At 47.9% G+C, this 27,129-nt stretch overlaps 1 protein-coding gene across 1 annotated transcript in view; it reads right to left on the bottom strand.

Annotated features, from left to right (window-relative positions):
• Positions 1-14,864: 14,864 nt before the first annotated feature.
• The window catches only part of TSPAN7 (tetraspanin 7), a 103,287-nt gene continuing 91,022 nt past the window's right edge, over positions 14,865-27,129 (bottom strand). Inside the window, exons 6-8 of the mRNA XM_063343846.1 lie at positions 24,280-24,363; positions 16,740-16,812; positions 14,865-16,020 (exon numbers count right to left, since the gene is read on the bottom strand). Of these exons, the coding sequence (XP_063199916.1) occupies positions 16,744-16,812; positions 24,280-24,363 (153 nt within the window). The 3' untranslated portion in view covers positions 14,865-16,020; positions 16,740-16,743. The remainder of the gene's footprint in view (positions 16,021-16,739; positions 16,813-24,279; positions 24,364-27,129) is intronic.

Raw genomic sequence — 27,129 nt, 5'->3', positions numbered from 1 at the left:
TGTATCTGAGCAATGCAGTTTCTTCAGTAAGTGGTTTGAGTTGCATCGCTGGGTGTGAACACACTGACCTACTTCAACCTCCTTTGCAATTTCTAAATTTCCCTGTTTACCCCTTTCATTCTCAGCTTGTTCACTGTTGCTTACAATCAGCAGGCTTTACTGCCTTTGTGGTTGGTTTCTCCAGACGTAATTAAATTGTCTGGGATTGACATCTGGCTCTGCTGAGGTTTGGGTTGTATCTTCTTGGCTGCCTCAATGTCTTCCTTGATTTGGGATTCTGATCGCTGCCTGCCCCCACATGGCACATCATCAATGGGCGCTTTCATTCCTGCAAGACTCTCTTGCGCCTACAATCACTCTGTGAAGTGTTTTTGGCTCTTAAAGCACTCCGGAAGGTTATTTCAAGACTCAGTCTCAGCTGTGGTGCCTGTTGTGCATGCTGGAGCCTCCAGCAGGATTGCATCAAGCTACAGCAATTTATAGGGGTCCCTGTCCCTTCGCAGGAGGGCCATGAGCTCTCTGGGGCTGATGTCTTTACCTTCACAGCCAGCCAGAGCTCTGGTTTGGAGCATCCCTTGGTCCTTTGGAGGCTGATAAAATCCTGCCAAAACAGCTGTTTTGTGGAAGAATTGTGTCTCTTCCTGCTGTCCATGATCTTGCCTAAAGGTCAAAGCAAGACCCGGTACCTCTCCTGTCCCCCTTCCTCTCCTCCACTGTTACGAAGCCTTCTCTTGTTTTGTGTGCTACGAGCTATGCTATCTGCCCTCTTCTTCTGCAATGCTTCTTTTAATCCCTTAATTTCAGGTTTGTGAAACATTGCAGGTGGTAACAAGAATAGGGCTCACCTTTTCTGTGACATACCTTTATGTCCCTGGGTGACAGCCCTGCGCCTTTCATAAGGATACAGCTAGTCCCCTTGCTCCTGGGAAGGCTTTTTGCTAGTTATTGCTGTAGCTTTTGGTGATGTGCACCCTCTTGGTCTCGGGCCTAACAGCTCAGGTACACGCAGTCTCATGACCTACTGCTTTTCTTTGTCAAGTTCATTGACTTCAGCGGATTTAGCGACAGGTACCCAGTCTAGGGATGCACCTCATTGGAAAGTTTGACATTGTGAGTTTTAATCTTCATATTCAATTTCCTGAGTTTTCTGGTCCTGTGCTTGCTTGTGTGGCCCTGGTTAGCCATGACTGTCACTATATGTTTTCACCAGTGAGAGCCTTAAAAGCTGGCAGATTGTCTTTTCACTGCACTTGAACTTGCTCCTGTCTTTCCTGTAAAGACCCTTCGCATTCTACCTTCCCCTCCCAGCTTTTCCCACTCGGAGCTGTTTGTGATTGTTTCTAGTCGGAAGCTCTTCAGAGTACGCATCCCATCTGGCTTGTCCTCACTCCTTGCAGAAAAGTTTTCCCCCTTCCCCTTGGATTTTGGGTGCACTTTTCCTCTGTCTGCTTTACTCTGGCATTTCCAGCCACGTGCTCTTTGACACTTTCGAGACGTCACGTTACGGTTGTGTTTGTTCATTTCTGTTGTGGGCACGATGCTTTGCCCAGTGTGATCTTTGCACCCATGCAGAGGCTGCCATGGATCTTTATTTTTCTATAGCCCAACGAGGAGACATTCTGCACACCCGTAGAGTGCTAAATGAAGATGTGTCAAGAGCTGATTAGTTTGGAGTTATGGACTTTCTTTAATATGCCAGATTAACAAGGCTAATTATTTCTTTTAAGTCTGTTTTAAATATGTAGGATTTTTTTTCTTGCTGAGTTCTTATGCAGAACATCAGTCTTTGGTAGATCATTTATGTAAATGCCTCATCTCTGAAGTCCCATTCTTCCCTTTTTACCCTCACTCTCAGCCTTGCAGCTCCAACCACCACTAAAACCAACAAAAAGTGCCACTGGCTGTGCTTGTTTACCATTTTCCTACCAAGAGGCAGGCCTTTATCTGAACTTTTATGCACAGTACCCTTCCACGTTCCCTATATTTTATCTTTTAATCCTGGTAGGTAAGATTTCTAAAGCAAGCAAAGTAAACTCGTATGGCAAGCAGCCCTCCGAGGCCACCGTGCTTCGGTCTGGCTGTATGCTGGAGCCTCTTCCCAGCTCCGTCTTCGAGGCGCTGCGAAAGTCGGCTGGAAACTCGGTGCCGCACAAGAACCCGCCGAGAAATACAGTCGCTTCAGAGTTGCCGCTGGGCTGAACGCTTCACTGGGGATCACCTTGGTGTGCAGAGACTGAGCCGCGCGCCACACGGGCTCTTCCGACTTGCGCTATAAATGAGACGTCCTTTATCTGTGGTAAAGCGGGGAATTGTATTTATTAGCAAGATTAGTTGCTCTGATCTCAGGCAGGTGGGCAATCTATTAAATTCCTTGATTAGGCCGTCTTCTCCCAAGCACCTGAGCTGCCTGAAAGTTCAGGTCCTGCAGCGAGAGCCCTTAAGGAGCCCTGGCTGTGCGGCGCGACAGGCAGAGCTCTCCCTGGGAGAGGCTGGGGCTGCTCTGGGCTTCAGACACTGGAGAAGAAGCTTGCTTAACAGGAGGAATATGTAAAACCTCAGTCTTGTGCCTGTGGTCATGACTATATAATGAGAAATCTTTTTTTTAAGCCTGTGGTTTTGGTGCCGAAATCTCCGGGTTGAGTCCCCCATGACGATCAGAGTGTCTAACTGTGTGCTTTAGCTGTACCTCGTTTACACCCGGGCTTGTTAATAGGTGCGAGATTTACAGAGACAACTACTGCCAGAGAGAGTGGGCTCCTCTCTTCCTGCGTTTACCTCTCTGGCCTTTGACTAAAAGCGCTCCTGGGATGACGGGAGTGGACCCACAAATATTTGGCATCTGGCATAACTGGTTTTCCCCCAGCGGAGTTGGCAGATCAATCAGCAGGGACCAAACTGGGATCAGTTTCAGGCGACTGCCCTTTGTTTCCCATCGATTCCAGGGCTGCCTCCGTGACAGGCTAATGAGGGCTGCCGGGTGCCAGGCGCTGCCGGGGACTGCCACCGCGCATCCTTCCACCGTGATTGAACTGCCACCGCGTCACAAAAGCGGCGAGAACAACTTTGATACGCTCAGGAGGTGAAATGGCAAGTACAACTGTGAAGCTTGAAAGGGAAGCGCCGGAAAGCAGAGTACAAGCTACGGCTTGTCATTTAGCAGAGACAAACGTGAGTGCAACCAAAACAACAGCATTATCCGATTAGCAAAAGCACCTGCAACCCGACAGGAGCGGATTTGCAAAGGCAGGGGATCTGTCAGCTGTCGTTGCAGCACCACCGCGAGTGCCACAATACATTAAGTGGGAATAAAAGAGCGGTGGTGTAACAGGTGTAACTGCAATAGCGCTGAAAGGGGCACTGCCAGAGCTTGCAGACCTGAAATGAGATCTCCCGATCTCCTGCGTGGGTGTGCGGGAGATGCAATGTTGTATTGCACTGCGGCTCTGCCTGATGGCTCCGCTGTGGCATCCAGGGATGCAACAATCCTGCTCTCAGGCACGGAGCTGGCGAAACTCAGCATCCCCTTTGCTTGCCGTCCAGAACAAGCGGAGGACTGCTGCGACTGGGAATACCTCAAGGAAAGCACCTGGTGCATCCATGCTTCAGACCACTGTGCTGACCTTCCGAATACACCTCTGCTGCCCTGGAAAGCTACCTCTCAGAAACACGTATCAGCTTTAAAAGCACTCAGTCACTTGTAACTTGTCCTTCCCCTGCCACATGCTCTCCCTTCCCATAAGGCAAAAAATGTATTCCGTTTCAGAGTATAAGGTATACAGGTATATTATACAATGATGATGATGATGGTGATGATTATGGTGATAATGATACATGGCATAATAGCTGTCTTTTACACACATACACGTATGTGAGTACCACCACACGCTTACTTTTCCCTTTACAGAAAATACTCAGTATATGAAATGTCACCTAGGCATGGTTTATCTGATCATATTTCTCCCCTGAAGGACAAGTGGTAGAAATAAAGAACATCATTGATAAAATGGAAATTCCTTATAGGGTTTTTCACGGCTAGGGCTTCTTCTGCTCATTAATCTGCACAAAACAGAGGAGATACGGTACACATGACGGGCTGGTGTATCGTGCCCATCTTCCACTTTAAAGATTTTACATACAGTTCATTAGGCTGCTACTAATATACTCGATTTAGTCAACCAGCCCTTGGTTGTTGAACTGTCTTGGGATTGTGCCTTAGATGCAGAGATGTGCACCCTCACTAGCACCTTCCCCAGGTGGCACAGACGTGCATCTTTCTCAAGGAATCAAAACACTGAGAATGTTAATTGGGGGAGAAAAAAACCAAAAAGCTTGGTCTTTGGAGGCAATGTTGAAAATTGCACTGCCGGTACCAACATGGGGCTGGAAAGGACTGCCAGGACTGAGAAACGCGGCTGTTCTAGACCCCTGCACCTTGGCCTGTGGGTCATGTTCTCCACAGCACGGCTCAGGTTTAATCGGCTGAGGAAGGACCGGACTAACTTCAGCATGATAGGAAAGCTGTCCCCTTTGCTATTTGGTCCTACGCCATTTTGGCAGACTTGTCGCAGAACGTCTGAATTTCCAGATGTCTTTTGGGTGCTGGGACCTCATAATGCTGCCGGGTGAAGCTCTGCTCTCCACCAACCTGTGTGTTGGCCAGGCAGGGTCTGGAGACTCCCAGGGGGGCACATGAGCCCTCCCTGGCCATTTATCGGCAGGTCCCTGTCATGCTGGTGCCCGGGTGAGCTGCAGAGCCTGGGGTGAGGTGGGGGCATTGCCCCCTGTGCCATGCCCAGCCGCCCTGCGGCACAGCCCTCCTCAGGACGGCCTCCTTAGAAGATGAATGAAGCCCTACAGGTGGAAAGGCCACCTTATTCGCCTGCTAAGCCTATCCTTGCCTTCTCCGGGCAGGAGAAGGCCTTGTTGCAACTCATGCCTTGTTGCAATCCGTGTCTTAAAAGCAGCTTATTTTTTCCGCAGAGAGATGACAGAGTTTGCTGTGAGTTTTTGGACACCTGTGCACATGGCATGCCTTCTGCGACCACAAGCAGGGGACTTGAGTGGCCTTGGAAAACTTATCCTGCTTATAAGGAAAAGGGGCTCCAATTATTCTCAAATACAAGGCGCAGGTTGGCAAGAGAGAATTAGGGAGGCTGAGGAACAGTAGGAGCCGTAGCTTGCCCCACCTGGGAGCGAGCCAAGGGCAAACAAAACAGCTCGTTGGTGCTAAAAATTGCCTCCTGACTATTGTAATTGTGCAGGGTGTCCAGCCTTGAAACCCTCCTGGGACAGGCAGGTGTGCGCAACCGCCTTCCATGCCACAGGCAAGGTTATTGCAGGCAGCAGTGCAGCAAGAGCATCGGTGGTGATTTGGCCACCAGTTGGACAGGTTGGGCTTCAACTTCATGACAGACTGTCCCATTGCTGTGCCACTTCAGGCCAAGAGAGATAGTTCACGGCATTTCCAGCTTGTGTTTTTAGCACAGCCATTCTTGGAGCACCCAGCCATAGGCTGCTTGTAGGGAAAGCAAGAGTTTGGCCACCAGGGATGGGGGACTGGAGCCCACGGCTCGGCCAGCAGCACCGCTGCTGCAGCCCCTGCTATCACCTGAACCAGTCGGTTGGTGCTTTTTGGGGCTGGAGATTCAGTGCCTTTGCAGAAACACAGCCTGACTCCAGAAAAGAGCTATTATTAATCATCTCAGTCATCCAAAGCGAGCCGCATTTGCCATTATTTAAACAAGCATCGGTTGATCCATTAGGAAATAATAAAAAAGAAAAACAGCAGAGGAACAGTTCAGGTTCAGAGATTACTATCATTTTTGGGTTTTTTGTTGTTGTTGTTTTGATTTTTTTTTAAGGAAGATTGCAACTCTGTAGCTGGAAGGAGCTGAGCTCCTTACTCCAGTGACCGTGGGGCAGCCTGCATTTCTCTTTCTAACAGGGAAATTTAGACACATCACTTTCACCTCAGGACTTGAAGCTATTCAAAGACTCGGGATGAAATGCGAAAGAAAGAGCAAAGGTGTCCATCTCTTTACTCTGTTGGCCTTTTCTCCTTAGGAAGCCCAGCAAAGCCATCCAGATGGGGAGCCATTGGGAAAAGGAGGTGCTGGACGTGCTGCCCGCAGCGGTGGCAGCATCCTGGGAAGGACGGTGACTACCCCGCAGGCTGCTGGGGACTGACAGACCTGGCCCAGGGGCCGGTGTGGGGCAGCTCATAGGTTAAAGCTGTCCAGGCTTTACGTTTGCTGTGCCTACCTGGGATAGGTTCCTTAAGTGCTATATTAATGGGAGTTTTGCAAGGCAGGTAATTTATAGGGAGGGTTTATGAGCATCTCCCATTTCAGCAAGTGCACCTGTGTACTGGGTCACAGCTCCTACTGATCCAAAACATACTCACCCCATAACTCCACCTGTTTTTAGGCTTGTAGCTGCCTTTACGTCTTAGGGTCTGACCTGTCCTAGCTGCAGATACTAGCAGCTAGTGTTTCTTGGCGCTGTGGCTGTGATGGCATTCAAGGATACTCTCCTTTCCAAGCTTCGACTGTTCCTGCAAAAATTTCCTTTCCTGCTATTGCAAGAAAATGAGTGATGGAAAATACAGAGTCCAGCGCCCTGTATGAATCTGTAGGAGACCTAGCCCTGATCTTCCTCGGTTCTGTAGAAAGATCACACCAAGTCTTCATCCATTTTGTGTGTTGAAAAAAAGCAAAAGTCAACCAGAAAAGGCAACTCTCTAAAAAGTAAAAACTGCAAATACAAATACACTAATTTAAAATGCCATTATGTTACCAAAAACTGTAATCCTTGCGCCCAGATACTGTAAATGTGGCAGTTAAGTGATTACTAATTCATGTTCCAAAGCTAATTACAGCTAGTTGAACTTTTGAAAACTTCTAAATTGGAAAAAAATATATCCCACACCCCACCCCCCCAGCTCGTAAAACTTTCCCCACAGTTCTGCCAACTCTTTTAGCAAAAAGGGGGACATAAAATTCTAGCCAATGTTGAACCGAAGGACCTTTTCTTTCCCTTTATACAGAAATCATGACACAGCATGGGAATGACCTCCCCCACCCGGGGGACCGGGGCCTCTGCGTGAGCATCCCCTTAATCCCCACTCTCCGCAGCCCAGGCAGCTTTGCTTGTGGGCCAGCAGCTGAGCACCCCCACTCCATCATCCCATAAAGAGCTGGTGCGACAAGCAGCAAGGGGGCTGATCGAGGGCTTGCAGCCCTGCGAAGGGTCCCTCATAAGATGGTTACGATTCCACATGGAAAAAAAATAATATTTTCCCCCATGTACTTTTTTTTTTTGAAGTTAAGTAATTGCATCAAAACAAATGTGTGCTCAGAGAAGCTTACAGGTGCAAAATTAGGCATCCATAATCTACGAAAAGCCAAAATTGAGGTTGCCTAAAGCAACTGTAATGCAGCCCTGTGCTCACTGCACTGATCCCAATAGCCCCCACACTGCCTGATGCTCTTCTCCTTTTTCTTTGCCCCTGTTTGTTCCTATCCTTACACCTGCAGCCTTAGCTCCGTGGCATGACTGTGTTTCCTTGACATATCCAGCGAGACGGTGCTCTGATGCCACGCTGTCGCCTCCAGGCAGCACCGCCATGCAAGTTGAGCAATCATCACATGTACTGCTCGTCTGGGTGTTTCATCTGGCTGCATGCAGCGTGCAGCCGTAGCGGAGACGTTGGCCACCACAGAGGCGTTTGGTAGAGCTGGCTATCAAGGTTGGTGTTGGCTCCTGAGCTGGCTGCCACGCTTGCCTCCAGCGCTCATACGTTGTCCCCCTGGGGCTGCAGCACCGTGTCCTTGCAGTCCTTGTTCCCTCCATGGGGTGGAAGATCCCTGCTCCACAGGAGAGAGCAGGGAGGGCAGGAGGCGTCTATTTGCCTCGGGGTGGGAACGGGAACCCTAACAAATGAGTGTGAGACGGCAGGGGGAGAAGTTGGCAAGGAAAATCTTATCTGCAGCATGTAAATTTGCTGCTGGCCTCCTTAATTAGAGCTCCCATTACCTACTGTCTTTCCATGGGGAAAGCCCTGGCGTCCAAGCTCCCCCAGCATCATCCTGGACCACTTCTTCCTCGTTCGGCAGCCCAGCTTGGAGGGGAGGATTCAGCTCCTCACCTGAATCCTCAGGTTTGTAAATGTAATGGGGAAGCTTTTAGAGCCTGGCAGCAGAAAGCTGTGCCAGCAGCCCCCCATTGGCAGCGGCAGCCTGGGTCCCCACCAGACCTGGGCTGAGCAAGGGCCACGCGTGGGTCGGAGGGGAGCGCTGCCCCAGGGAGGGGCAAGGATGCTCCCAGGGCAGGGGAAGGGAAGTCCTCGTTCTTCTGTTTGCTCTTTGAGGGCTTTCATCTGACAGGAAAATGCCTTAGCATCGTGCCTCACCACCCTGAGGAGAACCAGGCAGCCATGGTGACCGCAGATGGGCTGTCAGAGCGGGACGGCCACTGAATTGAGAAGTCTGCGCGGATTTTGCGTCTGCAGCGATGAGAATGCCAATCACTGAAAATGCCAGCAATCAAATAAGGGCGATGAGGAAGGGATGCCACCACTTTATGCTCATCCCCTGTGGTGCCAATGGGTTAAGCAGTGAAGGGGAGACAGCAGGGACACACAGCCCTCTGCCACTCAGCTGACGGACACCTCTCAGACAGTTAAATCACCACGTCCAGACAACCAGGCAGCCAAGTCACGTTCCACCCTGTCAAGCTCTACGGACAGGTTCAGCAAAAGGTAGTAGCCAGCACTAGTGCATCTCCACTGGCTTCCTCAGCTTTACACCCAGGGACACATGAGGCACTGCTCCTTTTGTATGCTTTGCTTCGTCTCCTTAATGAGTAAGAAGCCAAGTCTATTGCACTATAATGCAAACCAATTATTAACGGCTTTTCATTGCGAAGCAACCAGCTCCAGCATTCACTGGAGTAGGATTGCCTCCTGTTTGTCACCGTCCCGCCGCCCGCGTTGTCAGACAATGTTGTTTTAGAACAACATTCATCTGAAGTGGATTATTATTGGGCTGACTACCCCTTGGGGTGTAATGAAAAGCATTCATTAATTCTCAGGGCAGGAGGGCTAATTACTTTTTAATAAAAAACCGTGCTAATTGCCAATAACTTTTTTATTGAATGGGTCTCATAGAGATGATTTTGATTGGCTTTTTGATTTCCTTTCACCTTGTGGCACTTCAAATGCATAGTCCAAACAAGTAGGGAGCATCTAGGTTGCTCCCCTCGCAGGCCAGGCTGGATGGGGCTTTGAGCAGCCTGGTCTAGTGGGAGGTGTCCCTGCCCAGGGCAGGGGGTTGGAGCTAGATGATCTTTAAGGGCCCTTCCAACCCGAACCATCCTGTGATTCTGTGATCTAGGTTACCTGGATAAGCATCGGGAGGAAACCCCACCGTTACAAAGACCGGTGGACTACGCCAGTCTGCGCTCAATTCCATGCTCGAGCTCGCTGTGGTGCCGGCCAGGGTTTTCTGAGTCTCATACCTTCACGCTGCCTCATGCTTCCACATGGCAGGTGGAGACCTGTTTTCCGTCCTGTTTTCCATACTCCCGCAAGGCACGGCATTGATTTTGGCAGGCTGTGGGTGCCGGCGCGGCAGAGGGAGCGCAGGGGGCTGGGGCTGGTTCCCCGCGGGGCTGAACTCCACCTCGCCTGCAGGGAGGAGGCAGCCCCCAGCCCTGCCAGTAGCGGGGTTGCATCAAGGTAAACGGAGTAGCACACAGCAGTAACACACGGGCTCCGTGTACCAGTGCCTACACTTGGGAGAAGGGCTCCTTCACCTGATTTTTGGGTCACAGTGAACTCCAGGGTGAAGAAAATTCTGTGTAATTTTTTGTTTGCTTTTACTTACAAATAATTACAGCCCCGAAGACACCAAATCATCAACATAAGCACTAACCAGTTCTTTTGAGCAAGCAATAACTTAAAAGCACGGCGTTGAAGGTGAATGCCACAAAAGCGCAGCAGGCCCCTGGGAACCGGGGTAGGAAACTGCCGGTGTCAAACTGCTCCCACAAAACCTCAGGGAGTGCCCCGGACTGACCCTGGCCCTGAATTTCATTTCCTTGGTAGTTTCTAGCAGTCTGACACCTGCAGGCTCCCACAAAAGGCTGCTCTCACCATCAGGAGGACATAAGGGGGGTCCTGGCAGGCAACAGTCCCCTCCGGACCGGACCTCAGACCCCCCTGCTGCTGGACTGAGCTGACGAACCTGCCCAGCTCGGAGCTGGAGATCGCTGCAGCACTGTGTCGGACACACAAGCAGGTCGAAATACTCCTCGTTTCAAACCCTTTTGACTGAAAAAAAAAAAAAGTTTTATATATTTTTTGCTCTTTTTTCTCCATCTATCCAGTTCTTTCCTAACATCATGATTTCTGATTCTCTACTCGAGAAGATAAAGTCCACAAACCATGGCTTCCGTGCAAGCCAGAAAGCTGTCCTTGCTTCCCCTCTGGAAATAATTGCAATTTTAAAAAATACCAACGTTTTTTACTTGGATGAATAATCTCCATTTTAAGAACAGATAGGGCTTTCAGAAACGCCTTTTCACTTCTGAGTGCCTTGAGAGGCTGGATTCTCAAAAGGTAGGTCGCTTGGCACTTTCTGAAAGCTAGAGCATTTTGGAAATACCTCCAGGGGGGTTGCCCGAAATCTCATGCTTCTGAAAGCCTTGGCCAAGACGCATAAGTCTGGTGAATAAAGGAATAGCATTCTGGTGATTCCATGGTTGCATTGGGAATGTACATCACGTTATAGGTTACGCTGTTGTATAGTGCAGCAGGGATGCTCTATATGTGTGCGGGTGTATAGGTACACACCCCGGTTATTGATTACACAGAAGGACCTCAATCTAAAATAAGTACTCGGTGTCACCTATAGATAGTTTCAGCAGGGACCAAAAATAGCCACACTGCAGTTACCGCAATCAGAACAGACTCCAGAGCCTGAAGAGCTGCTGCCTCAGCACGGCTTGCTTTTAATGAGCTCGCACGTACCAAATATCTGCGGTTGCGTTGGGCAAAAATGGAACCCCCTTTGAATGAAACGCCTCCTGGTTGCTACAGGAGCAGGTGCAACGACAAGCAAAAGGCAAAAGCAACAGCTTTTTTATTTTGATTCAGAATTAGGCCGAGCTGGTAAAAGCAGCCTGAAGAAGGTTGATCAGATTTCACACGTTTGGGGGGCAAAACGCTTTTACTTACAAAAGAGCAGGAGTGTCATTTGTATGGCAAATTGTGAAGATTTCTATTTGTATTATACAGGTTCATACCGAAGTAGCCCTAACTCAGCCCTGGTAGAAGTCTGACATCCCGATCAATCCTCCAGTGGGATGTCAGGTATTTTATATAGCGTTAACTAAATCGTGCGTGGGACTTGGCTGCCAGCAAGTTAATTTGCTAATCTTAAGATTACCTTAAATGGTAATGAGCCATTAAAGTCAAGGGGAAGAGTCACAGACGATAAAACCGTTTTAGCCCCTGCATGGGGTTCTCCAAGGAGCAACAGGCTGAAATCCCGTCAGCATTCCTGCAAAGCCAGCCTCCTCCGCAGCGATGCTCGCCCAAGGATGCCGGCAGCCAGCACGGCCTCCTGCTCCTAGAGGCGCAGTTTGATGCTAGTGTGAAAAATCACCTGCGCAGCAACGTAGCGTCCCCTCAGCAGTGCTCGGGGCTGTCCTCAGCAGAAGCCATCCCTAGGAGGCAGCTCAGGACTGGATGCACGTGCCAGCTAAGGCCGCTGGTCCAGCTTGCAGCCAAACCAAGCTAGCAGCTCCCCGGCACCAAAATGAGGTGGTCTCAACGCCCCTTCTTCCCTCTCCCGTCTCCATCTCCAGTCCCGCTCCACCTCCCGCTCTCGTCCCCCAGCCATGCCCCGTTCCTCCCGCCCCTCCTGGGACTCATCCAGTCACCCCATCACCCGAATTGACTCCCAAACCTGCCCACCCTTCTTTTTCCCAGCTGGGGTGGGTGATGGCAGTGAACGCAATTTGCTCGGGGAGCGATCAGGCAGCCAGAGCCCAGCGTGGACGGAACTGGCCCCCTCCACCCCTGATTCCGTTCGTGCCAGAGGGTGGACCTCAGCCATGGAGGACGCAAAGCCCTCCCCTGGTACCCCATGGCAGCTTCACCTCTGGAGGCAAAATCCCGCCACATCTGTGCCCAGATGACATTAACCCATCCTTGGCAGCTCTGGCTTTGTTTCCTCTCCACTGCCTCGCTTCTCCCCCCAGGAGGGAGGCAGGGAAGTGTGGGGATGTTGCGCCCAGGGCAGGGGATGCCATGGTGCCAGCTGAGTGCCACCCTCCCCGCTGCAGCCCGAGCCAGGGGGATCTCCCCGGGGAAGCCCTCGGCAGGTCCTTCACCAGCCTGGTCCTCTCCAGGGGAGCTGTCAAGAGACCAATTAACACCCCTACCCCACAGAAGCAGGAGTGCTGCTGGGCTGAGGGAAACAATTGAGCACGCACCGAAGGGCTTCGCTGAATGGATTTAATTTAACGCTTAGGCCTTAAAGCTGAGCACAAGCTCTACTGAATGGGGATGGGAAAGCTGGAGCAGTCTGGGGGCCTGCTGACCTGTCACCCAACATCAGCATCTTCAAAGGAAACAGCCCTTGGCGCAAACAACTCCTTCTTTCAGGGGAAAAAAAAAAAAAAAAAAAAAAGGAAAGGAAAGAAAACCGAGGAAAAACCGAGGAGAGGCTCGGTGCTTTTCCACTCCGGAAGGTGGCTGGTGGCTCCTGAGGGAGGAGGTGGCATCTGCGCCCTCACCTCCCTCCTCTCCGTGGGGCAGGGGAGACCTGCCCGGGGATGAATAGGGGAGGGAAACCGGGGCGGCTGGTGGTGGGCCAGTTCTTTCTGGTGTGGAGAAATATCGCCAGCTTCCTGCGCCTGCGGGAGAAGGGCATCGCTCCAGCATCCCGTAGCCCCAGCAACCGGGCGAGCGGCTGCTACTGTTTTTCAGCCCTCGGAAGGGACTGCAACGTGAGCATTGTGACCCATGCCGAGCGGCTTTGTCCCCACCAAAGTACATGCAAACTGCCCAGCCTTTATGCAGGGCCTGTACCGGTGTCCTCTGCATTTAAAGATGTCCCGCTCCCTCGCGGTAGGCGTTTTATTGAGGGCAGATTTAAATTAGTGCACCAGCTTCCTCTTTTCTTATTTACAAATCTCTATTTCAGATTAGTTTTGAATCCCAAGGACAGGCTACGGGGGGAAGAAGAAGGGGGAAGGGGAGGGAGACGGATGACGTGCCTTTGGGAGTACTTTAGTTGCTCTGAGGTGAAGTCACTTGCTTGGTAGGGAAAAATAAACTCAGTAAAAGGACTTCCACAGAACAAGTGCTACAAACTTCACTACGTGCTGTTCTTTTACAGTGGCAGGGGAACGTCTTAGACACAGAACACCTTGGGAAGACAGGTCTTCAGCTGGAAGTCAGTACATCCCCAGCCGTAACAGCATCTTGCCACAAAACGCACTTGGCGCTCCCCAACACCTTAATGTCCCTCTCGCACAGAAATACTAAGCCTTTTCGTCCCCATTACCAACAACTGGTAACAGGGAAAACGCAAGTGATGAGGGAAATACGAGTTGCTCATGTTTCCCTGTAAGAAAGCAGGCCTGTGGAACCGTGTCGCAGTACGCCCGGCTCTCAGCACAGCCAGAGCTTCGGCTCCTGGGCACCACGGGAACGCAACCTGCCAAAGACCGCGTACAGTGGGGTTGTGCATTTTAGAGCCGGGTTGAAAAATGCAAATCGTGACAGAAGCCAAATGCGAAGCCCTGAGCTGTAATCAAATAGAGAAGCAGAGACTGAGCAGCAAATCGCAGCTTTTCATTTTGGCAGCGGATCAAATCCATAAAAACCATTACCTGCGTTTCAAGAGCAATACAAAGTACTGATTTCCCATCCCCCTGGCAAAGCAGCCAGGGTGCCACCCCTCCCTGCTCTGGGTAAGCGGTCTCCGAACAAAGCCAAAGATGCCAACGGGTGTTTTAAAACCTGCTGCCTCGCCATATGCCGACAGGTTTTTGCCCGTGTGGCTGCGAGCCCTTTTATAGTTGTGGGTGAGAGCGCACCGACCGCGCCAGCACCACCCAAAGGTTCATCAGGAGCTGATGCTGGAGGCCATCTCCCCCCGGCTGGAGGGTCGCAATAACCAGGTGGTGACGGATGGACAGACGGACAGAGGACAGGCTGGGACACTGTACCCACAGTGCTGCGCAGGCACAGGTGCTGCGCAGCTCCTCCACAGCTGGAAGGCTGCAGGGCTTCTCTCCTCGAGTCGTCTTCTCTGTCCACGTTGCCATTGTTAAGGGCTCGGCCCAAAACTTCCAGGTTTAAACTTTCATGGGCTTTCCCATCACATCTTCAACACTTCACGTACGCAAATGAGAACGAGATAAGTGCCTGCCTTTCCACGAACGCAGCAAAGATGGCTATTAGCCACCCCCCTCAACCCCAAATCCCTCTTCTCACCACCCTCACCAAAATCAGAGGGAAATGCCTAAGGCCAAAACCACGCGCAGCACTAAGGATGGGGTCATTAAACGCTGCAGATCGTTATCAGTCACGAGCAGAAAAATGGCAAAACAGAGGGTATGTGTTTGTCACATGGTGAAACCAGCTGTGGAAGGTTTTTCTAGGAGTTTTGAAACAATTCCAGCTCTTTCTCTTTTTTTTCCCAGGGTAGTAACATTTTTCTGTCACCAGCAAGTTAGTTGCTAAAATATGCATAAAGACACGTCACTCCAAGCTGTGCACTTATGTTTCACGTTCACTTCCCCCCTCGAAAGAGTTTTGTTACGACTGAAAAACGAAAAGGAAGCGCCTAGAAATCTGTAATGGTTCCATTTATTAATACGTATATCACAAATACTCACAATATCAATGCATTCTCGTTGGCATGCTAGACAGAGGCATTATTAAAAAAGTCCTATTTTTTTAAAAAGGTTTTAAAGTTTTGCTTTCCCCCAAAAATATTTCATATGCCTGTTTTTTTTGTGATTTTTTTTTTCGTGTGTGTGTGTGTTTGTGTTTTTATTTCGATTTGATTCAACAATGTATTTGGTGGCTGCAACCTCAATGCAAAACAAAAAAAGAAAAAAAGAAAGAACAGGAAAAAAGTATGAAGGCCGCAGTACAGCACAGTTCAATTAGTTCATAACTACCTAATAAAAATAAAGGAAGCAAAATTCCTGCCTTCACAGTAAGCAACAACACAGCTTAATAACAGTATTACACAGGATCAGGTTCAGAGGCAAAATGCACTAGACAAAGCCTACCGGGATACGCACTAGGCATACAACACTGAGTAAGAATCAAAGATGTAGAAGAACATCAGGAAATAACGGTTCCCTTCAAGCACAACATTTTAACATCGTTTTCAAGTATCTTTATGTTATGTTACTGATTCCTTTGTCTTTGGGGAAGGAAGGGGGCAGGCGCAGGGAAGGGGGAAAGGATGAAAACCTTAGTAAAGCAATAAACAAAACAAGAAATTAAGATAAAACCAACAGAATATATATTTCATATACCGGTTTATATGAACGTGTGCAACACTTATTAACCATGGTGAAAGGCTAATTACGCCCTCCAGTCACTACATGCACAGCCCGATCAATGCTGTTAATGAATTACCTTTGTTAACTTACGATGCAACTACTGTGTGACCAAGAACATACAGACGGTGCCGTCCTACGCCGAGCCGCGGGGACGGGAGTGGGGGGTCTGGGTCCGGCGACGGAGGGGACCCGGCTGCTCTCGGTGGCACCGCGGTACTTCACAGAATGGTAACACTACGCATGGGACAGAGTTCGGGAGGTGGGGTGCGAGTGTGCGCGCGCACGGGCTTGCTTGTGGGGGGGGGGTGTTGGGTGTGCGTGCGTGCGTGCGAGAGACAGTGTGTGCTATGACATTCGTTGCAGTCTTCCTCCAATTCCGCAGCTCCTGATCTTGTGACAGGCTCTGGACTTCGCGTTCCTGAAAGACTGGGTCGGGGAGGATACGAGAAAAGAAGTGGGTTGCTTTGGTTGCTAACAGTGTTGGTGGTGGATATTCTGCCCTGCCTTTTCAAGAAGAAAGTCGAAATGACAAAACATTTAACAGTATATTCCTACCCACCCCCCTTTTTTTTTACCACCAGGCAGAATATTGGGATAAAACTCCCCAAGCAGTGAATCCCGTGGGAAGACTTAATTCTCGATGAACACGCTGAGCACCTAAAACTTGCCTGCTATCTTCAGCAGAAGTAGCATGGCCGCGACAATATTTGGTTGTTCAGCCTGGAGAAGAGAAGGCTCCGGGGAGACCTTATAGCAGCCTTCCAGTACCTGAAGGGGGCCTACAGGAAGGATGGGGAGGGACTCTTTATCAGGGAATGGAGCGATAGGACAGGGGTAACGACTTCAAACTGAAGGAGGGGAGATTTAGATTGGATATCAGGAAGAAATTCTTTCCTGTGAGGGTGGTGAGGCACTGGAACAGGCTGCCCAGGGAGGCTGTGGCTGCCCCATCCCTGGAAGTGTTCAAGGCCAGGCTGGATGGGGCTTTGAGCAGCCTGGTCTAGTGGGAGGTGTCCCTGACCAGGGCAGGGGGGTTGGAACTAGATGGTCTTTAAGGTCCCTTCCAACCTGAACCATTCTGTGTGATTCTGCGTGATTCTGTATATAGCACACCGCATAGAAAGTGGGGAAAGCTCAAAGCTCACCTTGTTACACCATCTCGTACTGGTTAGCAGTAATAAACCGGGACAGACAGCAGGCCAGCAGCATCCCGATCAACTGTTCCGGACAAGAATAGAGGTGGAATAGAAGTAAAGTTAAATTAAATGAACTCTGAGCAAAGGAGAGGCCATGGTGAACAAAGATTTCATGTTCTGGCTTTATTATACACAACATCTATGCCCTATTTTAAGGACCACTCTAATCAGAAAAACATGATTAAAATCTCCTGTCTTTCTTTGTCAGATCTTCCTCTTGATTGTTATCAGAGCGTATTTATTTGATAGCCAGCATGCCTTTTTATTACTTTGCAAACCCGTTGTCATTGCCTGGCCGAGTCAGAGGTAGATGGGTAAACTGGTGGGGGGGTCCCTCCCCACCACCCACCACCACCGGGAGCTGGCAGCCCCCTTAACTTTGCTAACGGCGTGCTGGGGAAAAGCTCCCCAATGCCCCAGAGTCGTTATGCTTTCTTTACAAATGAGGCAGCACCGGAGAAATGTGCGTTATAAATCTGGAAATAAATAAAATAATAAAAAAAAAAGAAAGTATTTCACTATTCCCTTGGCTGTCACTCAGATTATCGAAAACACATCCCTGGCTTCCACTCGTCAATAAGCACTCAGTCATTTCAACGTTTTGCCTATTGCAGTTTGTTCACGTTTCCTGCATACGCCAATGGCATTAATATACTATAAATAATTCAACCTCGCTTTTCTCATTTGGATTGGTCAATTAATTAACCCATGAGCATATCCAGATTGTTACAGCTCATGCCCGGCTACGGGGGTGAGGCGAGCGGGCCATCCCTGCAGACGGACCAGCCTTCCCTGGACCTGGCTCCGAGCAAGGGCTGTCACAGCTGCTCCAGCTCCAGCGGGGCACCACCTCTGCCCGTCTCCTTCTGCGCATCGGAAGGGAGCGGTGGTTAAGGAGGGGGATCACAACCTTTTGGCAGCGGCAGAGCTCCCTCGGACCCCGTGGAGCACGTTTAGATAACGCCTGGATGGCCGCTCATCCAAACCATCTCCTATTTCACGCTTGGGATTGCATGTCCTTTCCCCTAGACCATCAGTCCTCCCTGTTCAAGCTATCATCATCGAAATATACATCTTCTCTACCAGCCAATTGCTTCATTTGGCCTGGCATCAGCCCAGAGCAAGACCAAGCCAGGGTACCTCAAATCCGGATAAACTGTTTTCTGCCCCTGAGATGCCAAGTTTCTGGTCAGGACACACTTAATTTGCCACAAATTTGCCACTGCCACTCCTGTTTCAGTGTCCACCAGGACTGCTCTGGGCATTTCAAAAGGGCTTGGAGTCATCTTTAAAAGCAGTGTGAATCCCCACCGTTTCCTACCCGCAACCCCCAACTTTGGCATCAAATGCCGAGGATGACACTGCCTTGGTTACAACCAGATGTGGGGCACAGATAACACCTCCTCCTGACCAGCCTCCAATAAAAACCTAAGCTACTAGGTTTTGGGGGCTTTATTTTTACAGTTGCCAAAAGAAACGTGGGTGCTGAAAACCCTCCTCAGCTTTGGAAAATCTCACTTGATACCAAGAAGACAATTTAGGCATCCGGTTGCCTTTTCTACTAAACTTCTCTAGATGAGTGTTCCAGCAGGAAACTTATTTGGTAGCTGGAGTGCTCACACACTCACCCAGGAGTTCACGGACCGGCAACAATGAGGATGCCAGCATATCCTGGCCAGGTTTTGGACTTCCTTGCTTAAATATTCCAGTCACCAGGAAGATGATTTTATCAATTTGGTCATTTGGGAAGTGCTGCTGAAAACCCGCTACATTCTGCGGGTTTACTAGAGAGTATTTAACACTCCCGCTGCTTACTTGGGCGATGTTTCTTCAGTTCAGTTTTGGAGAATGAGATTTCCCATAGTGCATCCCTGGTACGCATTCTTTCATGCTCTGGCAGGCAGAACAGAGTAAGATCCTCTGGGTGGCCCCGTCCCACCCGCTTCACTATCCCTTTTCTGTGTTTGTGGTACCTTTCAGCCTTCTCTCACCTTCCTCAGCCGGTCTCAGAGGTTACTTCTCTGCCTTACTGCATTTTTCATTAAGATGAACTTCACAGTGTATTCCATCCTATTTATTTTCACTGGGAAAATTCCATCCCCGATCCAAATCAGTTCCTTCCCCATCCTACAATGGCCAACAATGTATGTACATTCAAGTTTACTTTATTTTTCAATGCCTGTGCCATCAGATACCTATTGTTTCCCAATATAAGCACCCAGATTATGGCCATCATCGTTCCTGGCCACAATCTGCTGCTCCTATTGGGTTTACAAGGGGGAAGATGCTGCAGCCCCTACAAATAGGAAGCCATGGGCTTTTCTTTCCCCCTTCAGCTGTAGCAGAGGTCTCCAGCTACCTTTAATTAGGGATTCTTCTGTTTCACACAGGCTAATAATCAGCGTGTCTAAGCTTTGTAGCATTTGCAGGCATGTGACAATGTTTTGATTTACTCAAGTCACTCGTAAGATGAAAGGCAGGTTACACGTGAATGTATCCTTCTGATCTTTGGCCCACTTATTAATTCTTGGCTCTGACCATATGCTGGTTTATGCATTTAAGTGGTTATAGTACCATAATATTAAACTTCCATATTTCAAAAATAATGGCATGCATATCAAGCCATTGCAAACACGTTTTATACAGCATTTCCAGCTATTACCAGGACGTAGCAGAGCTATAATAAATATCTTAGAAGTACTTTGAACACATATAAAAACATGTATTTTCCAAGGTGTGCGGGCTTCCACATTTAACCACAAGAGCACTGTCCCTCCTGGAGCCAAGAAGAGGCAATACCGTATTAAGTTGCTGAATTTTCCTCCTGGTGCTCTTTCATTACAGTCGTAACTACAGTCCTCTGCATTTGAATCAGGTTAGAGGCTCCCAGTCTGCAAACCACAAAGGAGCGCTCTTCATCCCCCTTTGCTCTCTGCATTTGCTTGATCACTTGCAACCTCTGCTCTTCAGACGGGGAGGAAGCCCCTTACCCTACTGCGCAGCAGGTCTCCGCAGCTCCTTTGAAAAACCAGAGGAATCGGTATAAAAGGATCCCCGCAAAGAAACTGGCTGCTACAAGTTGCATTCATTTCCCTTTGCTCCCATTGTCTCTCAAGTGCCCCATCTCAACTTTTATCCACTTATTAAATTTTTTTTTAGTAGTCCCATTTTTTTTTGAGTGCTAAGATTCCAGACTTGGTTCTACGTAAATATTCTCTCTCGCTTTTCCCCTTTCTCTTTTTTTCTAAGATTATCTTGGTCCTCTGCACTATTAACTGAGAGTTTGTCTTGGTACCTCTGGTCTTGTTGCAGGAAACTTGAAAATGCTGACAAATTATTTGGCTTAGGGCACTGGGAAACCCACATCCCTCAGGTGTGTCTTCTTTACTACCATCCCGTTGGCCAAAGCTCATTCCAGAGAGCAGAAAGCAGTGCATCTGCTGTTCATCTCTCCATGGTTTCTAGCAGTCACCTCATGCGTTATCTCGGATCTGACCACTGAAATCCGTCCACAGCACCTTCCTAGCAATCTTATCTCCCATCACAAACATGATAACTGGCTTTTTAATATAGTTATTTTGCAGGAGTTAACCTTGACTGGAAGCTGTCCTGCATGACATATTTATTACATCTTACTATACCGAAAAGAAACTGAAGTGCAATTCGAATTTCCATTTTATTTTGGGTTTTGGTACATTCACCATTTCTCATTCTCTGAGAGACCGTCTATAAATAGAAATGTGTTTAACTGGGAATTCATCAGTGGATCAGGTAAGCTAAAACTGGATTTTTTTATCCATCAGGAATAATTGTTTAGTTGAATGATTTACCTTGCCATATTCTCAAAATGCAAATCTCCAAGCATCCAGATTCCCTGCCTCTATTTTAGAAGACAGCAAATTTTCCATGTCACAAATCGCTTACCTGAGTCAGCCTCCTGTGCCGTGATATGCCTCTGGCACAGGTCCTATCTCCATGCTGAATCCACAGTGATTAGTATTTAGAAGCAACAAAATCTATTCTTATATTAGGTTTCAAGTCACATATTGGATCCCGATACGGATCCCACTCCCTAACCCTGGTGCAAGGCGTGACTGAGGTGTAATCCTGGGCTAGGGCCAAGTGTCAGCCTCTCTGTACTCAGGCAGGACTTGCAGCAGACAAGGTGGATGGTGTCTGCACCAGAACTGTGTCCACAGTCGGGCAGAGCTACTCACATTAACCTTAAGAATAAAGAGGGCAGGTGGATGCTGCACTGTAGCGAGGGACTGTAGCCGCATGAGAACGTATCTTCAAATGACGGGAACCGTGCATGCTCAGGAACATGCCTGGCTTCCAGTCCTTCATTACAAAAGGAATAATTTGGCCTTAACACTGCACTGAGACTCCCCTACTCAGGAACTCTACTGCAACCACAATCTGTAACTCCCTCCCCACCCCAAACTCTGCCTCTCGCGCCCCTGAAGCCAATGCCTGTGCTGCAGTTTTATCTAGGCAAAACTCTTCATCATCTATGCTGCTTGCATAATTTTATTCTCTGTTGGTCAAAGTGCAGCTATCACTTTGCTGCTCTGAAGAGCACCTGCTAAACTCAAATTATTCCATCTGGAAGTCAGCACTGGCATCTGATTCCAAAACCAATCAGATTGTATTTTATTATTATTATTTCAAACCCGAGGAGCAGTGCAGACAATGTCAGCAACACAGCTTTTTTTTTTAACACTCTGACTCTGACTGGGAGGTCTGTGCCAGGCCTGTAAGATGTGCAATGCCATTACATCAACTTTCCCTATTTGTGGGAATCAGCACATTCCCCATGCTAGTCAACACCTAACAAATCATGTGAAGTAAAGGCCTTTGAGCATGCTTTACTGTAGAAGAGCAACATGATCTAATTTGTCTTTTATTTAGATTAAACCTATTCTCAGTAGGAACAGCGAAACCTCGCCTACAGCTGGAGCACTGCCTGGCATTACTGCCAGCCACGGTTAACCTGAAATCAATTTGTAAACGCCGTCCCTAATTGGGTCCAGCAAAACAGATTAGGCAGTCAACTATAACTGGCCGCCTTCTATTCTTCACACCCCAGGAGAGCCGCATTTTTCTCCCCTGCATCCCCTCTCTTCTCCTTTTTACACATTCGCAAGCACCCCAAGCAGCTGGATACCTACTGGGAGTGCCAGAGCCTTGCGCTTAGGTAGGGGAGGGACATCCCCAGCTGGCAGCAGGGCGCACACTGCCATCCGGCAGCGCGAGCTGCCAACGCCACAGCAAAACATACTTTGCTTTTCACTCAGAGCCGCAGCGGCAAAGCGCCTTCCCCCCCTTTTCTGCGTGCCGCGTGCCGCCTGTCACGATAATCTCGCCTTGTGCCAAAAGGCTCCCGTTGCAGGGACCACGCTCTGCCCGCTCTGCCCACCCGCCTTCCCCCTGTGCCCACCTCACAAACAACCGATGACCTAGAGTAAACATCCTGGCACGTGCCAAAATACTAACAATTCCAGCTTGCGCCCTTCCTACAGCCCCCTTCCCAGCTGCAAACAACTTGGAGGCAAGATGAGATGCTGCTTTGCCTATCGTACGTACGATACACCGATTAAAGGCTTTCAGGCAGCATTGGTCCTGACCGAGGGATTTGCCCCAGCAGCGTATGAATTGTAGAATTCTACTCATCCCATTTTTTTTTTTATAGTTTTACATGAGCTTTATAAAAGATGCTTTATAGCCTTCTGGCTGTCTAGAAACGGAACTGAAACAAGAGCTGAGAGTCCTATAGCGGTAATCAAGTCATAATCAAGAGAGTTGGAAAACAGTATCAAGACAGCCGTGACCACTCAAGAAGAACTAAAATAGCCTATTAAAAAAAACCAAAACCACCACACAACAAAACTCCCCCTCCTCCACACACCAACAGCTCCAGACTGGTGGTTTCACCACTCCCGGACCCCAAAGACCTGACACCCACACCCATGCTCTGGGTGGCTGGCAGATCAACCAGCATTTACACCCACATGAAACAGGCTGACAGGCCAAATCATGGGCTTCTCATATCTAACGCCCAGGCTACAAGGCATCAGTTTCCAGATATGCTCAAGGCAGGGCAGTCGTCCGGTCAGAGCCCGAACGGTTTTAGGGCTCTCTCAGGTTGTGCATACCTTGATGGAGAGGACACGCGGCCTGGGGTCATTTACTCTGAAGTACCTGGAGGCATTGTAACTGCTGAGCAAATTAAACCCCAGAGAGGCTCAGCCAATCATGGGCTGACGACATGCAGCAGTAGGGGCAAGACAGCAGCCACAGCCCTCCCGTTAATCCACTTGCCCACCACTGGCAACAGCACTAGCAAATCATTTGTTTGTAGCGCAGCACAGTGTAAACCTACAGCTTGCTAACTGAATTCATGAGTTTTAAGAAGTTGTCAAACAATTTTTCCAAGCACCTCATTTTTTTCAAGCACTGGAAAAACATAAGTCATTCAACAGATATATTAATATTTTCAGTGTTGCCTCAGGACCCAGATTTTTGATATTGTGTGAATGAAGCAAATGAAAGTTGCACGATTGTTTTAGAATACAACATTTGCAGTTGTACTATGTACTGTCCACAGAGAGAAGGCAGATTGCCTCTCAGGTAGAAGTGGTTCAGGCATCATACATGTCGCTCTGTGTTTTTGCTGAACCATTCTGCAAGCACTTTTTCATTACCCGTGTTTTCCTCTCTCTCATTTTTTGCACCTTTCCAGGAGAGTCCTTGCCATCACACATGAAATGACTAGTATAAAGGAGCATCTTGTTGAAATATGCAGGTGTTTTCCTGCTCCTTCTTGACCACAAGATTCTGACCAGACCTTTAGTTTCCCCAACTCCTGTCTAGGTAAAGGCAGTTTGAAAATCAGGGAGCACCAAACACCTTCTTAGCTCTTCTCTTGTCCCTCCCATGCCAAACTCCTTTTGGTGCAGGCAAGGAGTTGGTTTAATAATCTGATTTTGGGAGATCTCTGCTCAGTGTCCAGTGATAAAAGGAAAATAAAATAAAATAGAATAGGTCACCAAAATTAGATACCCCCTCCAGGCTCCAGGTCCAGGATGTGGAGGCCTGAAGGTACACTCTTATTTGAATTCTAGACTCCTTTAAGAAACTATAAGAGCGCTTAGATGATAGAAGCCTATCCAAACAATGGATAAGCTATTTGTCTTCTTAGCTGTTTATGCTCCATTTAAGCCAATGTTTTATTGGGTTAACCTCTATTTGACCCAGTGGAGGGACAAGTTGTTTTCCTTGAGCTAGTCATTAGCTCAACCGTAACTGATATTCCCAAGGAGAAACTTCATTTAAGTTGAAAAAAAGAAAATCAATGAACAGATGACCTCAGGACTAATGAGCATGCTGAGTTCAGTCCCTTTCCATAATCCTTCCTTTCTTGAAGTCTGGGTAAAGAAAAAGACAGAGGGGAAAAAAGGTGGGGGGAGGGAAGCACTTATGCACTTACCTGTGAGAACGCAATCCCAAAAGCCACTCCAGCTATGATTCCCATATTTGTCTCCATAAAACTGGTCACCAAGTCATAACAGCCCTGGAAAACAAACATAATCATTCCTTGTATCAACCTTCCCTGCCACAAATGCATACATACAAATTTCTCATTTAAAATGAACTTGGGATAGACAATGTTTTTTTCTGTAATTTCCAACAATGTCACCTTTTTATTTAATAGCAATTCTGAGTGAATGATGGAAAGCAGTGGCAAAACCGGTTCTTTTTAGAAAAAAAATGTCTTTCAGTACTTCTAAAAGCTAAATGTGATGTGGCATGCCTTTTTATAGGTCTTAATAAAGAAAGTCACTTCGCGTTGTTTTAAAAAACGTTAATATAGCTTTGACCTGAAGCCAAACCAGTAACAATATAAGGTAATGCTATAATACAGTACAGGTGTCAAAAATGAATAAATGATGCTGATCTCCTAATACTCCAGATATTTAATAAAAGCCTGCTTCAGTCATCCAGTGAGGCTTTCTGCTTGCTTTCTCCTTTCAAAGGACACCAGGCAAGGTACTGAGTAGTATATAACTTTAAACCATATAACAAAGTTATCAAGGGTTTTGTATGAAGTTTCTTGGTTCATTTGCTCTTGGACATAAAATTCCCTGTCCGGCTCCCCAAACCCAATTTTCTCTCTCTAGCTCAGACCCTGACTCCATCAGCTGACTTGCTTCCTCCCTCTGTCCCACACTGGGGCCCAAAAGATTCACACATGTTTCCGCCCTTCTCTTGGATAGGCCTTTTTAAGATGTCCCCCTCAGTATGATAATTTTCACCAATTTTTTCCCTTCACCTACTCTGCCCCTCAAAAAAGCGGTGTGGTGTAAATGAGTCTTATCAAGAGACGCAAAACTTGAAGAAAAAAAGGATAATGTCTATTTTTTCTTTCATTACTAACCTATCCGCCCACACGATCCAAAGCCACCTCTTGGCCCCTTTTGCCAAGGTCAAATGGCCAAATGACCAACAATGGCCAGTGGTCAAATGACCAACACCACTCTCAGTGTAAAGCCAGTCAGAAGGCATTTGTCAGGTTATAACTTGATCCACTTATCAGAAGTTGGAAAAAACAGAAATAACAGTGAGTTCTTTTCCCAGTTTGGGCTCCTGTCCCATAAGAGAGACTTGCCTCCGTGTTCCCCCTCCATCCACACCCCCCTCACTTCTGCAAACGCTTTAGGAACTCTCTACATGACTTCAGAGGATTAGATGCTTGTAAACACTAACAGCTAGAAAGAAAGGATGTCCTTCGTTAGAGACAGGCCATCCATGAACTAAATCATATCATTTCTTTAACCTCTTCTATAATATCAGAAGACATTTTATTTAATCGTGAGAGCAATGAAGTGGTAAACCTAATAGTAGCTGTGGACCAGCACAGCTGTAATTCAGTTCTGAAATGTTTAAGTGTACATATTAACCCTTAATTACATCTTACAACAGTGTACAGTATGTCAGATTCAAGCTTGCTTATTTAACACATCAAGCAACTATAGTTGTGTGTGTTTTACATGTTATGAAATGAGATTAGATTTCTCAAGCAGCGCTTTCATTCTGTCTGACACAGCTTAATGTTCTCCCAGCTCTTCTGAAAACAGCCTTCAAGAGACGCAACATCTAACAGCCATGGTAATTTGAGGGAGACAGAAGATCTCGTTAAAAAAACATGCAAGTGAGAGAGTTTTGATCGCTCTCCTCATTTGAAGGCTGTGTTTTCCCAATCACAATAATCTGTTTCCTGAAGTACATTGCATAAATACAGCTTAATTGCTCAGTCCTTACTGTGCACGGAGTGAGAGTGCAAGCAGCACCCAAGAGTTGCATATAGAGTACAGAAGTACGTGAAGCACCGTGTGCGAACATCTGGGCGGTGACTCAGAAGACAGAAGTGACAATTTAGCAAGTATCCGGTCATTCTTGACTCCGCGCATCTGTTCCTTTATTAAGATTTTAGAGAGAAGTAGTTCTTGAGGTTTGTTGGTAATGAGCTCTAAAGATTAAAAGCACTATATGAACACTAATTAGCTAATCCTAATGACAGCTTTCAAAGTTAGGTATTAGTCCCATCTGAGATGAAGAAACTGACAGAGAGACTAAATGATTTACCCAAGGTCACTAAGCAAGTTAGTGGCAGAGCTGGCAAAGAAAATCCAGGAATGTTGTCTTTTAGTCCTGCAATTAGGTCATCATTTTAATCCTCTTTGGATAATTCATCATTAGTCCTCAGAAACTGCTAGTAATTTGATGAGCTTATCGAGAACTTGTCTTACTGATAGTTTTGCAAGATCCACTGAAAAGAAGTATTCCAAATATACTTCTCCACAGGAATGGTAACAAGGGTCTTCCACAACACAGACAGTGTGTATTTTTTCCCTTTTCTCCAACACACACAGAGCAAAGTGCCTATTTCCAAGACGAGCACGGGGCAGGGGTCAGAGGCAATGACGTTTGCTTCCTATCTGAAGTGAAAGCATAGGGCCACACAACATTTCCTCCTGCTTGCTTTTTATTCCCATGGCCCTTTCAGAAACATCCCACCTCGCTCAAATGTTTGGGACAACTCCATGATCTCAAAACTGCCAAACAGAAATCTTTACAACCTTTGATTACAAGTAGCTATCTCAGAAAATGGGACACAAGTTTTCAGATGTCACAGGACGTTCAAACTTCCCCTAGGTAATCAAATCAAATAATTAAGTCAACTGCTTCCCGAGGAATCAGCATTTCACTTGTCAGGCAAACTGTGCATTTGCAGGAGAGATGCTTAGGAACAAACACGGCTGGAAGTGAGTTACTAGCC

This window comes from Chroicocephalus ridibundus, chromosome 1 (assembly GCF_963924245.1).
Source record: "Chroicocephalus ridibundus chromosome 1, bChrRid1.1, whole genome shotgun sequence".
NCBI lineage: Eukaryota > Metazoa > Chordata > Aves > Charadriiformes > Laridae > Chroicocephalus > Chroicocephalus ridibundus.
The sequence above is the reverse complement of the archived record's forward strand: the minus strand, read 5'-3'. Positions and strand labels throughout refer to the sequence as shown.